Genomic DNA, 16,139 nt, shown 5'->3' with positions numbered 1-16,139 from the left:
GTATATGTGATTTGTAGGTGATATATTACTCCACTGAAATTTTTGAAGGAGCAGGACTTTCTAAAGCAAGTGCTCAGTATGCAACAGTTGGAGTGGGAGGAGTTAATGTTGCCATGACATTTGTATCAGCCCTGATCATGGATAGGGCTGGAAGGAGAACTCTACATTTGATTGGTTTAGGTGGAATGTTTGTAGGTTCTGTGGTGCTCACAATAGGTTTAGAATATCAAGTAAGTTGTAGACATATATATAGATCCTCACATTTTTACATACCGGTACATATATCTCTAAATATCAATCACAAGTCACAGAGTGAAGCTTGAATGGCAAGTGGGCACAGCAAAAAAAATTCTTATTGTGTAGATCTGTTTTTAGATTAAACTATCTTTATGCTGAAAAGTGATTTTCCATTTATGGTATTGGATTTTAGTGTTTTCATTCTCAAAGGCATGGTTTTTTAGCTCACCTGGCCAAAGGGCCAAGTGAGCTTTTCTCATCACTTTGCGTCCGTCGTCGTCGTCATTAACTTTTACAAAAATCTTCTCCTCTGAAACTACTGAGACAAATTTTACCAAACTTGGCCACAATTATCATTAGGGTATTTAATTTAAAAAATGTGTCTGATGACCCTGCCTTCCAACCAACATGGCCGACATGGCTAAAAATTGAACATAGGGGTAAAATACAGTATTTGGCTTATATCTCTGAAACTGAAGCATTAAGAGCAAATCTGACTTGGGGTAAAAATGTTCATCAGGTTTAGGTCTATCTGCCCATTAAATTTTCTGGACAAATCAGACAACCCATTGTTGGGTTGCTGCCCTGAATTAGTAATTTTAAGGAAATTTTGCAGTTTTTGGTTATTTTTAATATTATTTTAGATAGAGATAAACTGTAAACAGCAATAATGTTCAGCAAAGTAAGATCTACAAATAAGTCAAAATGACCAAAATCGTCAATTGACATCTTATTGGAGTTATTGTCCTTTAAAGTAATTTTCTGCAATTTTTTGGTAATTTTTGTAAACTTTTTTCAAAAATCTGCTGCTTTTAATTTAACTACTGGGCCAAATTAAACCAAACTTGGCCTCAATCATTATAAGGGTATCTAATACTATTTATTATGATTTTAACCTTATTAAACATGATTTCCAAAACCACAGTAGATACAGGTGAGCGACACAGGCTCTTGAGAGCCTCTAGATAGTTAATGTTTCTGAGCCTGAGCTTGTTATTGTTGGGTCAATACATAATGCTGTCATTACTAAATCTAGTTCATATATGATTTTCAGAAGTTCTGAACCAAATAATAAAGGGAAATACATTGATATTAGTTACCTATCTTTAGTACCGGGGTAAATTGATTTGATAGAAATGTATAATTTAGCTAACTGAATATAAATATTATCTGCTTCATAATGTTTGATATTGTTCTGTTGGAACTAACTGTTACATGAATTGACTGTAAGCCGTATAAATGTCCACTAATGTTATGAAGGTTCAACTCCTATATCCTCAAACATTTATACAAAAGTAGAACACTATGATGATGGGCATGAATCAAAATGATTTTGGTAAGGCATTTTGAAAGGGCAAAAACTGAATTCAAATATTGAAGATGAATTTGAGGGGCATGTCATATTTAAGTGTTGTTTTTGGAGTAGATTGGGATTTGTTGAAATGTAATGTAGTATTTAAAAAAATCTGAGACTTCTATCAAGACTGCAGAGTCTTGAATTAAAGATTTGAATAGAAACCTTCATGTCACAAAATCTTATGCTGTTGTTCAAGAAAGTCAAACTATATTTTTGACATAATTGGCGGTGTAAGTGAGCTATGATAAAGTTCTTGTTAAACTTTGGATAATTATTGGATGACAATAATATCATGAGATCTAACATTTAAGATGATTTTACAAATAAAACTGGTCTTCATACTTTTAAAACTACATTCAATGCTTCTTATTGCTATTTTGTGTAATTTTTTCTTTGATCTTTTTTGTGATAATTTTTCATATCAGAGATAGAAAATTATCGCTAGAAACTAAGGGCACATGTGCCATTATCAATGTAAACATCAACGTCATAGGCAAAATAGCAATAAACAGATTATCAATGGTCTTTCAAACTCGAGGATGTTTCTCTGCCATATCCCACCTCAGGGCTGTCACTCTTTGATGAGATTGTAGCTGAGAAACACCCTCTCGTTTGAAAAACCATTGATAATCTATAATTTTCTCAATAAATTAATTAATATATAACAATGTAGTTGAGAATAACCTTGAAAACTCACATACTAAGTAATTTAGTTAGGAACTTTATTGAAATAAAGGCCAAACTCTGGTCTATCTTCAATAGGCCCCTTCACGATTAATGCAGCCATATTCAATATGGCTGCAATAACCCACAATAACCGTGAAAGGGCCTATTACAGCATGAATGTATAAAAAACAAAATTAAATATCAAAAATCAGTACAATGAACTACAAAATGTTTGAGGCACTTGGAACAATATTCATCAGATCTTTGAAGAAAAAAATTTAAAATGATGTTGTATCCCACATTTTTTGTCCACACTTATAATCTAGGAAAAATATTAAGAATACAAAAACCATAACAAGATGTAGAATAGATACTGTTACATTGATTGCAATGAAATACTGTAATTTCCCAGTAAAATAAAAACTGATAATTTCACATTTGAAATAAATTTGATAATTTCACTCCTCTGACATCAATACAAAAATAATGTTGTCGAGACATGGTGAATTAGGTTTTTTCTATATTTGAATCACATTTTTCACAATATTTATTTTTGATTTACAGTCACACCATAAGTGGTTATCCTACCTCTGCATCGTAGCTGTTGTGCTGTATATTATATTCTTTGCCACTGGACCAGGTAAGATTCTATGATTCTAAATTCAATGTTGAAGGTCATCCGTGTCTCATTTGACAGTGAAATATTTTTTTAACTTGTAGAGTATTACAAGGCAAACATTCACTTAACATTAAAAAATGTGTCTAGATGAAGCATATAGACATTATATATTAAAAGCAAATGTGAATACAAACAAAAGTCTGCATGGACTGGTTATCAAAGCAATAACTAAATATTTTTGAATATTACCATGAATCTCAATACACCTTATTGCTATTTATTCCATTCGGGATAAGTTTTGAAATTACATAACTTTTTCATTATGTCACAAGCCAGTTGAAGTTTAAAAAATGTATTGTGCAAAGAAATTTTCAGAGAGACATGTTTAAACCATTGTAAACAATTCAAAGAAAGTATAGTTATGACTAACTTGTGCTTAACAAATTGGATCATAAAATATCAAAATCTCAAAATGTTCACTTTCTAAAGTTTTCCAGATTAAACTTAATAGCGATAAGGTGAATATGGCATGGATACATAATGTCAGTAGTGTAGCAGGAAATTCTGATCATTCTGGAGCACATGAGTTCACCTCAGGTTTTTGACGGGGTTTGTGTTGATCAATCTAGTTTTCTGTGTATTATTTTGTTGACTGTTGTTTTCTTTTAGTCTTTTTTCTTTTGGCCTTGTTGTTATCTTTTTTCTTCAACATATGGTTTTGATTGTCCTCCTGAAATGATCTTTTTTTCTCCCAATGAGTGACTTATTCCACATAACCAGATACAAATGAATCAATTGGTGTTCATCCAGATTTGATTTTTTGATTTGATACACATGGCTGCAGTACAACATAGGTTTGTTATGGTCTGTAACTTTTTGTATTTTTTCAAAAATAGTTACATGAATTTAAACTTTTTAAATGACCAGAATATTAATTAAAAGGTTAATTTTGAATTACATTTTCAATTACCGGTAAGTGTAAATTATTTTTAATGGCAGTTTACACAGACACTTGTCTCTTTAAGTTATTTTTATCTATATACCGTAATATAACACAAGGTACCCAACTTGCATTTTTGAGAAATCCCAATAAAATTTGAAAAGGGGTAAATCTACATTGAATTATCTACAAAATGATGTATGACATGCTAACTTCTGTTGTTGGAATCATTCGTAGTAGGCCTTCCAAGTAGGTTAATCGTAAATTATTTTTTCTTTTTTTATTTTTTATAACATTATAACTTCTGGATGCATGATACTAGAAAAAATGACAAGTTATAACTTCTGAATGTTTGTTGTGTTTAGTCTCTGTTTGTGTGTCTGTTTTTTCGGAGGAGTTGCATGTTGGTAGTTAATGTGATTTGTTGTTTTGTGCTGTAATTTTGTCAATTCCTTTGATCCTTTTTTATGTATTTACACTTGCAATTAGAATAAACCAGTGACTTCCATTTAATCGGTCAACAGTCAATTATTTCATCCTAACATAATATTTTATAACTGATTTATCTTTCTTAAACAGGTTCCATTCCATGGTTTATTGTAGCAGAATTATTTGACCAGCAGTCAAGGTCAGCAGCTGTGAGTTTAGCTGTTCTAACCAACTGGTTTGCTAATTTTTGTGTGGCATTAGGCTATCCTGAAATGAATGTAAGTTTTATTAGAAAGTTGGTCAGAGGTTGAAAATTGTAAATGCATGGGAAGAATGAAAAAATAAAATAAATACCAATTAAAATTATACACACACTCCAATTAAGGGATACACTGTTTATTCCTTCTTTCTTTTTTCTGTGTATCCCAGGAATTTTTGTCACTCTTTATACATATGAACTTCAAATCAGGGCTCTCCGTCATTAAACTTTACTCAGTACTGGGAGTACAAAATTTGTGCTCGAAACACCAAATCCAGGATTTTGATTGGTTGATTTCTGAGTCTGAGTACAAAAATCGTGCATGAAAGTTTTATGACCGCAAGGCCTGACCTTTTGGAAGTTTGGTATCTCACTTCATGTGAGCATGGTATATTGTGTGATTCATTTGTTGTAACTCTACTCTTCCTGTTTAACCATGAATGAAATTTTCGTCACATTTTTCACAGGAACTATAAAACAGGGATTTCTGAAATTTAGAATCAAGCTTCATGTGAACATGCAATATAGAAATTATATCTGTATGTTATTTTTCCAAATGTTAAGAATGATAAGAAATTCACTATTTTGCATATAGAGAAATACTTTGGTTCATGATGTTTACCAATTTTCTTGGAATTGAAAATGGAATTGGGAAATGTGTCAAAGATACAACAACTCGACCAAAGAGCAAAAAAACAGCCCAAAGCCACCAATGGGTCTTCAACACAGTGAGAAAACCCCGCATTCAGAGGCAGGCTTCAGCTGGCCCCTAAACCATTATGTATACTAGTTCAGCCAAAATGGATATCACACTAAACTCTGAAACATATAAAAAACTGTTTTCATGTAGATACTCGATTCCATGCATGGCTTTAACAAATCCTACATATAAGCCTATCAAAATATTGTATTTCCTTGAAAACTAAAATTCAAAAGTCAACAAACACCTGCAAAATCCACGAAAACAAGTAGCAAACAAAAATAATAAATTCACAGTAAACAAAACTGTCTGTTTTCACCTTTTACCTCAGAAGTTTCAGCCTGCACACATGGATGTGGTCTAAATGTCTCGCATACTGGAAATTACAAAGCAAAGAAGGTCTAGAAATTGAAATGAGAGAAACAAGTCTTAGAATAGACCAAAGCTAATCAAATTGACACAGACTTTTTACTATTTTTCTCAAGCAATGTATTTATGCAAATGTTGCCAGTGGAAAAAAACATGCATATAAATCTTTATGGATAATGTCAAACTTAAACCTTCATTTAAATGAATATATCAACAATTAAAAATAAATAGCTACATAGTCAGTTAGAAAATGCTAACATGAGAAAATTATCCACAAAAATAAGTTGGATTATATTTTCTTTCAGACACATCTAAAACAGTTATCTTTTGTGCCTTTTGTGTGTCTTCTGTTCTTTTTCTGGTTGTTCACATTCTTCAAAGTACCAGAGACCAAAGGTAGAAGTATTGAAGAAATTAGACAGATGTTTCAACAGCCAATAAATGTCTCATCAGATGATGGAACAGTTCAACGTGGGGGCAAAACTAAATATACCCTAATACCAACAGATGAACCTCCAGTAACATAGGATTGAAAAGTTTAGTTACAGTTATAATATAAAACAATTGAATTTTCAACTGTTATTCATTTTTATGGGTGTGGTAAGTTAAGTTTTGTTAGTAGTATTTTTATCAAGGTTTGGTTGGCAAATGGTTTGTCACAGCATGTTTGGGGGTATTTAATTCTTTTTATTTTTGCTTGTTTTTTTCTTTCACTTTTCTTGTCCCAAAACTAATTTCAGCAAATGGTGAAAATATCTAGAGTTAGAGTCATGCAGCTATTTAATTATGATTTCTTTCCTGTTTGACCAAAATTTATCCTTAGCATCAGCAAGTTTGTTGGAATACATTCATATTGTATTCTTAGACAGACCCCATATAGAATCAGAAAACATTTTCATAATTAGAGAAAGAATCTCTAATTATTGATTACGAACAACTAGCATAAGAACTAGACTAAGGAAAGATACAGTTAATTAGATCAGTTTGAATTAATATGAATAGACATACTGCAAATGAATTCATTACAAATGTAATACTGGCCAGTACAATGTATTCAATTTTGGAATAGTTTCAAATGCTTTTGCATTATCTGAAATGCTTTTCATGGTTTTGGGTTGAAAAATTTGGTTTTTGGGATATATTTTGTAATATATATTTAAGGCAATGTCACAAGTTAGTTTATTAAACTATTAGACTATTGTTAAAGACAGTATTTTGACCATCAGATGTCCCTTGTTTTTGTTATGTTGTTTGGTTGCTTACTCATTAACATATACCCAACATCATATTTTATTTATATATGATGTTGGCTGGTAATTATATCAGTGAAGTTCCCGAACTTAACAAATGAATGAAATTACAGGACTTTATGGTATATCATTGGAATGGAGCTATTACTCATGTTAATGTAAGCAGGTAGTAATTTACATATTACCTCAATTATATGGTTGTTATATCAATGGGCATTTTATTGTTTAGTTGTTTTTTTATGGGAGACAGACAATATTATTTTTTAAAGGAAATATATTTCTTTTTCAAATATTATGTAAACATAAAAGTCTAGATTACTATACTTATTAATCAAATATTTGGGATTCATGCTTTTATACAGATTATTATTTTTTGATAAATAGACATCTTTCGAATTCGTGCACTTCCCTGTAAATTAACTGTGTCATAATGCTTATGTTATTACGTCACAGTAAGAATGTATTGTTCGATGACTTTGTTTATGCTGATTTACTCCTCCCCCCGGGATCAACCGATGTAGCTCATTCATAAAAAAAAGAACTGGAGATTGGTGTATTAAACACAAACCTATCAATGTTAAAAGATAATCTCTTTTGAGGGGATTAATAAACTCCATAATATAGAAAGAAAAATTGGGATACCAATTGTTTAAGGTTGACGCTCAATTTATTTGCTTTCTTCATACTATTTGTGTATTTGATTAAATCTTTTAGTATGCTCAAAACAACATTTGCTTTACTGATGACATTTCCATGACTGTTTTTTACAATCTTATAAAAACAAGAAGATGTGGTATGATTGCCAATTCAATGAGACAACTATCCACCAGAGATCAAATGACATAGAAGTTAACAACTTGTTCAGTTGTCATACCGAAAACTTATTTAATCTTGTATACTAGGCTTTATATCAGTTCATGATAATATAGTCTTTTAAATGTGACTTAATTTGAAATAAAAGAGCTGATGATCAATAAAGGAGTTAATGAAATGAATAAAATTATGTAAATTGTATTATTTTCGTGAAAATGGTATCAAGTAGGAAAAGTAAATTATTGTTATAATGACTGCAGCATATTTATACTAAAATGTAAGATTTGTTATCTATATATCAGGATGTGAATTTTGTGTATTTATGACATATTGGTATAAGATTATTGATATGGCTGGGTTAAATGCTTATTTATGTTATTTCTTTTTTAATATTATTGCTTCATTTTACTGATGTCTTCAGAAATGTTGATGATTAGAGCTAATATTTGTTATGCAAAATTGAGAGTTTAAAAAACAAAATACTCTAAATTCAGAAATAATTGGGTGTATTTATATTTGTGATTTTCAAAAATAAATAAAAATATGAGATTGTTATATAATATATAAATATAAGATATAAAATATATAGAATGCATTACAAAAGGGGAATAACTCTTGAAATAACAGTAGAAAATGTATGAAATTTAAGAAAAAATATCTCTTAAGACCAAAGAGATTTTTATAAACTGATTTCATGATTTACAGCTGTACCAATAACTAAATTAAATGAAACCAAAAAATCTCTGCATTAATGTTTAACCTGTATCTCCATCATAATGGTCTTTGCCTGGGATTTATATAATAGTTATATTTAAGTTGTTGACAGATAGAACATAAGTAAAATTCAATTTGGTGCTTGATCAGAATATTGTAACTTGTATAACTTTGTGGTATTTTGTTGTTCTATCTATGCAATAAAACAGAAGTTTTTATATTATTGATAATTGTGCATATTGATATTCACACATATATTTTGTATTCTTACATCTTATATTTATTCTTTGTGAAAATGTAAATTCAGTTAGAATATATCTATGCAATAAAACAGAAGTTTATATATTAGTGATGATAGTGCATATTGATATTTATTTGTGTTTGGATATTCACACATTTTTTTTGGTATTCTTACATCTTATATTTATTCTTTGTGAAATGCTCAGGAAGAGTGCAATAAATGTATAGTATTAATGACTTGCTATATTCTAGATGTCTTAATATTGAAAAAAAAACAAAAACCTAATAGCCCAACATGCAACAATGTGATACCCGAAGACTTGCTCTGATCAAGTCAATGGCATGTAAATTCAGTTAGAGTAAATAGTTTTTTAAGCACAGATCTTTCTAAATCTGATTTTAAATCAACTAGTACATCTACACACTAAGCTGAAAAATGAATCATAGAATTTCGTTGCTGATTTTGTTGATACTAATGGGTCTATTTTAGAGAAAACAATCGTCTGGTGTACCAAATTAAAAGCATAGTTTCTTTGAGGAGTTTGTTTTAAGAACATTAAACTGCAAGAATAAACTCAAAAAAGCAACTAATCCTCTTTTTACCATTCACATTACAGACAAATATATCATATTGTCAGAGTTATGCCACTTAATAAATGAATCAGGTTTTTGGTTTCTGGACGATAACACTAGTTAGCCTCCACCAAATCATATGAAATGGAAAATATTGTTAGGGACAACTCGATACAGATCCAGTTCTAATTTTACTGATTTCACTTTTGTCTGTTCAAAATTATGCCACTTGATTAAGTGGAAATATGTCATTTTTCGGTTTCCAGATGATGAATTCAGTAAGCCTTCAGCAAGTGATTTGGAATTTTGATAATGTTGCCAGGCTACTCTACACACAGATCCACTTTTCTTCTGTCTTTCCAAAGGTATGCTCCTATCTAAAGTGGAAAATAGTAAAAACAATTGTTTCTGGACGATACATGTAACTTGAGTAAGATTCCACCAAATTATTGCAAATCCAAAAATGAGGTTAAGGACAACTAAACAGATCTAGTATAATTTTATCGATTTTATTTTTGTCTTGAAAGAGCATAACATAGTCATTTTTTTTTTGTTTCCAGAAAATCATTCGAAATTTGGTAATGTTTTAGGGTTTACTGAACAGAGGTTGAGTTCAAATTTGATGGCTTTCCTATTTGTCGTTCTGTTGGTAAATTTGAGACCAAAATGAAGTTGAAATATCATCCATAGCTCGGCTTACAGAAGATGGTTCCTGTATAGTTTGTATGATGCATTAATTGATTTCAACAGATTATAGAGTTTTTGTGTCTAAAATAACTTTTTTACGTCCCAAAACCTTTTCTTTAGAAATAACTGATGCTACTCCTGCCTTCTTTAATATACTTATGTTTTCAAGCGATAAACATAGAAAAGTGTAGTCGTGTTGTGAACAAAAAGATATGGTTGCACATAATTGTGATATATTATGACATGGCAGTAGTCTAGAATTTGAATAACTTCAGACATTTTAGACATCAAATATGAGAATTTGTCCTTTCCAAAAAGTAATCTACTAATGACCAAGGAAAATAATGAATTGTAAAACTACCAAAATACATTGCATCACTCGCCACAGATGGAAAACCATCTTCGATTGCAGACAGGTATTAATGTAGAGATAGATACGTGCAACATCTGACCTAATTATCATATCATGATCATATCATGTTAGATCATGTAGGGTCGTTAAACTAGTTTCTACAGGTTCAATGCAATGTGATTACAATAGAAGATGACATAATGAAGAAAATGGATAGTAAATACAAGTGGTTGGTTTATAAAAATGTAAGAGGATTCCATCAAATACAATAAAAGAGAGTGCGAAAGATAACAAGGGAACATTCAAACACAATTCGAAAACAAGCTGACAACGCCATGGCAAAAACATTGACCACTAAAGACTGAGCAACACGAACCCCACCAAACCGGGGCTGATCTCAGGTGCTGAAGGGTAAGCAGACCCTCAGGCTGTTTCACATGTGGCACCCGTAATGTCGCTCATGTAAGTACAAATCCGGTGATAAGTCTAAGTCTGTAGGTCACATTCTGGGAGAGAGGATGGGATTGTGGCTACGAAAACCTGAATATATTCGCCGTCATCTGTGAAACAGATATTCCATAACGGTCAACCAATTCGTGATAGCGACCGTACAATTTTCAAAGGGATGATTTCAATTTCACTGGTTGGAACTCTTGGCTTAATAGCTTCCTTATGAGTAGTAGCCCTCTATCAAGGAAATCATGATAGGAAATGCAAGATCTGGAATATCGAATTAACTGGGAGATAAAATATGCTGGAACATAGAAAAAAGTTCACACGTGCAAGTTGAATAAAAAAAAACAACAGAGGGAGCACCTCGAAACACACACCACAAGATTAGGCAATGAATAAAACTTATCATAGATATCAGGAATAAAAATTTTGTACGGCAGAAGTGCGTTTCGTCTACAAAAAAACTCATCAGTGACATTCGAATTAAAAGTTTAAAACGATTATAAAGTACGAAGTTGAAGAGCATTTAGGAAAAAAAGGTTTGCCAAATATAGCTCAGATAATCTCTCCTGGGGTACAAATCCTTAGTATTTCGAAATATTCAAAGTTTTATAAACAATTTATCATTATGACCAAATCAATCATGTCAACACATAAGTGTTCCAGGATAGTATTAAAGTTTGTAGCACCGTTGTGTTGCACATAACTTGCAATCAATCCAATATTAAGTCGTACTTGATGATGCTATTACCAAGTATAAGACGACGGTACGTTTGTATATTGTTGAAGACCGTATTGTGACCTCTAGACGACTTTTGGAGTTGTTGGTGATTCCTTTGCTGTCCTATTGACACATGCTCCACCTCTGCTATTCATATAATGCACTTTTAACAGTTTTGAATGTTTTTTACACGTTTTATGGTTTTGCATGTCAAACGCACACTGTTTATTTTTTTCGTTGTACTTTTTTAAAAATAGGTATAATATGCTATTTACAATGTTAACATTAAACTGGTGTAGTATATATGGCATTATGTCTTCAGAAAGGCAAAGAAATGCAGATATGGATGTTTCTGCAAAAGAAAAAACCGAGATTGAATATTATTTAGTATAGAAAATCACGACGGAGACCCAATATACATGTCTAAACAACGTTAAGGTAGATATACATGGATAAAAAATAAATGCCGGTGTTTCTGAACAAATTTAACGGAAATAAATGTAAAAATCTTTAATAAATCTCACTTATATAAACAAGTTGCTTTCTTTAAAAAAAGAAAAGCAATATGTGAACCTAAGACCGCTGACTGGTCACAAAAAGATTGTTGCTGAATTTTTGTTTGCTTTTTAATTGAAATAATTGACTGTGAATAGAAGGAGATAATGATGAAGTTAAACTACCTTAATTAAAAATATGTAATAGTTTGTACATTCTTGCACAAGTCAGTTGAAAGCAATGTTGGATAGGTGTGAATACGGAAAAGTCACGTATATACAGCTACTGTTTGATTATACATTTTAAAGCTCGACTATTTCATTTATTACGTGGGATTGTACATCATTTTTTATAATCCTATTGCAAATCCCAGTTTCTACAAACCGATTGTATAATGCAAATTGCACAAACCAATCGCAATATAAATTTGCTCTCAGTTTGCTTTATAATCTGGATGCATTTATTTTATCTATCACATCTTTATATTTTGTTTCCTGCATGGATGCCTTCATATTCTCAACTCGTTATTGAAGTTGTCTGTACTCATGGTAGATGTTGTACAGATAAATTTAAAGTCCATTTTCCATGTGAAGTGAAACCCTGTAGCATGCAACTTATAAGAAGGTTTCGTATATTTTTCTTGAGAGTAACACACCAGCTTCATTTGGACCTCTTATATAGAGACTTATTTTGGTCTCATAAAACATCTCAAATTTTAAGGATTTCCTGATTTTACTTAAATCAATCCAAATATTTTACAGGGAAACTTGGTTTTGAAGAATATCTTATTTTCAGAAGTTTTATGAATACCTAAACATACTCTCAAAAGAACCAATTTATATAAAAAGACATGTAGATACATGTATAAAAAAAATACCAGGATTAACATGTTGTACGCCAGACGCGAGTTAAGTCTACAAAGAATCATCAGTGACGCTCGAATAAAAATGTTAAAAAGGCCAAATAAAGTACGAAGTTAAGTAATCTATTGTGCCTGATATTCATATGATGAAGACATAATCTTTCAATCAGTTTAACTGAGGTCTGGAGCTGGCATGTCAGTAACTGCTAGTAGTCTGTTGTTATTTAAGTATTATTGTCATTTTGTTTATTTTCTTTTCTTTCCTATTCTGACATCGGACTCGGACTTCTCTTATACTGAGTTTTACTGTGCGTACTGTTGTGTGTTTGTTTTTACTACATTGGCTAGAGGTATAGGGGGAGGGTTGAGATCTCAAAAAACATGTTTAACCCCGCCGCAATTTTGCGCCTGTCCCAAGTCAGGAACCTCTGGCCTTTGTTAGTCTTGTATCATTTTTAATTTTAGTTTCCTGTGTATATTTTGGAGTTTAGTATGACGTCCATTATCACTGAACTAGTATACATATTTGTTTAGGGGCCAGCTGAAGGACGCCTCCGGGTGCGGGAGTTTCTCGCTGCATTGAAGACCCATTGGTGGCCTTCGGCTGTTGTCTACTCTATGGTCGGGTCGTTGTCTCTTTGACACATTCCCCATTTCCATTCTCAATTTTATTCCTTGGGTAGAAAATCCTTGGCATTTCGAAAATGTCAAAGTTTATAAAAGGACAGTGACTTAAAAAAGAAAACAAAAGAGAACAGCTAGAGGTCAGAATACCGTAAGCAATGATGACCGTGCTTGAAAGTCACATGGCAAGCTCTTATTGTCGTGTCCTGAATTTAGATAAGAAAAGCGAAAATTCGCATTCGCGAGTGAAATTAATATTTATGCATGAACGTGGTATTTTTGCGCAAGAAATAGTAAATAGAAAGCATACGCACTGTCAAACTACCTACCTCAAGTGTTTTGACTCCGGATTCATTGACATTTTATCCGGAATATTTGTGAACGCAAACCGATAGTGTGCTTGTGAACTGGGTGAAGTATAATGTGAATGAATCAAGACGTGTAGGATAGCTGACCAACACAATGAATACAATTTTCAAAACCGTACCATAGTACAAATATTTAGATGCTATAAGGTTGAACTTATGAAAGAAAAATAAAAGAAAAAAAAGAATTAACATTATGATTATCATAGTAATTAAATTTTGTTATGATTATTGTAAAATATTAATTACGCTTTTTGTGAGATGCACGGATTTGAAATCCTTGTAAATTGAAACCACGCAAGTATTTTTTCATTCACGACCATTTAAAATTTAGGTATTTAGCTTACTTTGGGTACGCATCCCTGCTCATTGGTGCTCATACGTTACTGGCATATAATTTTCATAAATGTAATGACTGATCAAACCTGTGAGACATAATGCACGTATACATTACAATTTTAATTATATTCTATAATTATTAGGAATAAATTCAGTCTCAAATTTACCTTAACAATGAATATTCTCTTAGTCTGATAGTATCTATTAATGAAATTAGATAAAAAAAATTACAGAAAAATCCTTTTGTTCGATTATCTTTCTGCTTTCCGACCACTGTGTTTCCGACCTTAGATAAATATATTTATCAGAAATATCGTTTTCTTAATTTTCTTCATTCATTCATTTTCTCATGCTATGATTGAAATACTAAATACCAAATGATAAACGTTCAGAAATAATCAGTTTATTCTGGGTCATTTTATATCAATAAACGATTCCCAGCTAGGTTTATTAAATACAACACACACAACGCGTAGAGGGGCCGTCTCAAAGCATGAATTATATAATTGCGTTATCATTATACTTGATATTTAATAAACATTCACATTTTTAAAAACATATATGTTTTGTCAAAAGGCAAATAGGTTCTAACATATAAATGATTTTTAGAATGCAACCTAGTCTTTATTGTTTTACTTTCAAATCTACAAATGAACCGTTTGTCGGATTGTTGAAGTATACAATGTCACGTTGTAGCCTATCCATAGAGGGACCGTATCAAAGACATAAATAACTACCTTTATAATGATGGAAAATTTTCGAGACGTTCCGAGAATCGTGATTCCGAGGATATCGAGTGGCCCATAGACACTTCCAAAACTCACCAATATATAAGCGTGAACCCCTCAGGGGGTTCACGCAAAAACAAAAAGATGGTGAATGATTGCTAATGAGACAACCAACCACCAGAGACAACATTGCATAGTTGTAAGCAACTATAGGTCACCGTACAGCCTTCAACAATGAGCCAAACTCATTATGGCGGATATTCCCTTCCATATATAATTGGGTCAGTTTTTAATGTTAGAGGAAGTCAGAGCACCCGAAGAGAATTACCAACATTCGGGAGGAAAACTGGCATTAATTAATCAATCAATTAATTAATCAATCTTATTATTATTATTATTGCCAAATATTAAGTCCAAACACACAGCACATATAAACCAATCAGTAATGTTGAGCATATCACAGTTACACAACAATATAAACTAAAAATCAAATATAATTAAACTTGAACAAATATATTTTGCAAATGGATAAATATAGAAATAATATACAACACTACTGATATATTCTGCAAGGCGAAAATGTCAATCACAAAGTCCACAACAAGGTTAAAAGGTGAAAATACTGAGAAATCGTACCACCAGACAAGTAATCATATCTACATCCGATCTTGGAACGACACCCGAACCCTTCAATAGCGCTATCAAAATACACTAGTATCAAGTGCATATAGGTTTTACCAGTTTACTGTGCACCGACCGCTAAAAATATATCATCACCATGTTCCTTAAATGTCAACTTATGTCATGTAACAGGATCTTGTTGTAAAACAAGGGTTGTAATTAATTCATTTCAATATCGACTTGTCTAGATATAGTATAATTATGCATAAACACGTGAACAGCTAAATGACCAAAAGGGACTTTAAATATCTAGACCGATTGTCTCCGGCTAATTAGAACATATAAGATGACGGCGACAACCGATTCACATTAAATCAATTATTTCAATAATAAAGGTTCATAAATTTATTTCTTTATGAATTTAACAAATTAAACTTAAGTACAACCCTACATATATGAATTTACATTACACCCTAGTTCTATTGTTATACTTCACAGTTTCTATTTCTGAAACAAGTGTAAATTGAATAGATCTATTGTTACGAATAACAATGGATTTTGACAACAGGGTGTGACGAGCGGAGTTTCTGGAAACCCCTGCTTCTACATCTACATCCCGTAAACACAGTCCATTATTATTCATAACAATAGAAATTGATTATTTTTTTTAAATAGCATGAACATAAGAAATTACGGTGTCTTCCTCCTATTCCCACTTTTTAAAAA

At 31.6% G+C, this 16,139-nt stretch overlaps 1 protein-coding gene across 15 annotated transcripts in view; it reads left to right on the top strand.

The window, feature by feature from the left end:
- The window catches only part of LOC127719803 (solute carrier family 2, facilitated glucose transporter member 3-like), a 35,347-nt gene extending 26,517 nt beyond the window's left edge, over window positions 1–8,830 (top strand). For all 15 annotated transcript variants that reach the window (XM_052226092.1, XM_052226098.1, XM_052226097.1 and 12 more), the window contains 4 exons: window positions 18–230; window positions 2,825–2,900; window positions 4,399–4,526; window positions 5,882–8,830. In XM_052226092.1, coding sequence (XP_052082052.1) covers window positions 18–230; window positions 2,825–2,900; window positions 4,399–4,526; window positions 5,882–6,103 — 639 coding nt within the window. In that variant the 3' untranslated portion in view covers window positions 6,104–8,830. The remainder of the gene's footprint in view (window positions 1–17; window positions 231–2,824; window positions 2,901–4,398; window positions 4,527–5,881) is intronic.
- The last annotated feature ends 7,309 nt before the right edge of the window (window positions 8,831–16,139 follow it).

Source organism: Mytilus californianus, unplaced genomic scaffold (assembly GCF_021869535.1).
Source record: "Mytilus californianus isolate M0D057914Y unplaced genomic scaffold, xbMytCali1.0.p SCAF_11, whole genome shotgun sequence".
NCBI lineage: Eukaryota > Metazoa > Mollusca > Bivalvia > Mytilida > Mytilidae > Mytilus > Mytilus californianus.
Note: the sequence above shows the minus strand (reverse complement) of the source record. Positions and strands in the feature narration are given on the sequence as shown.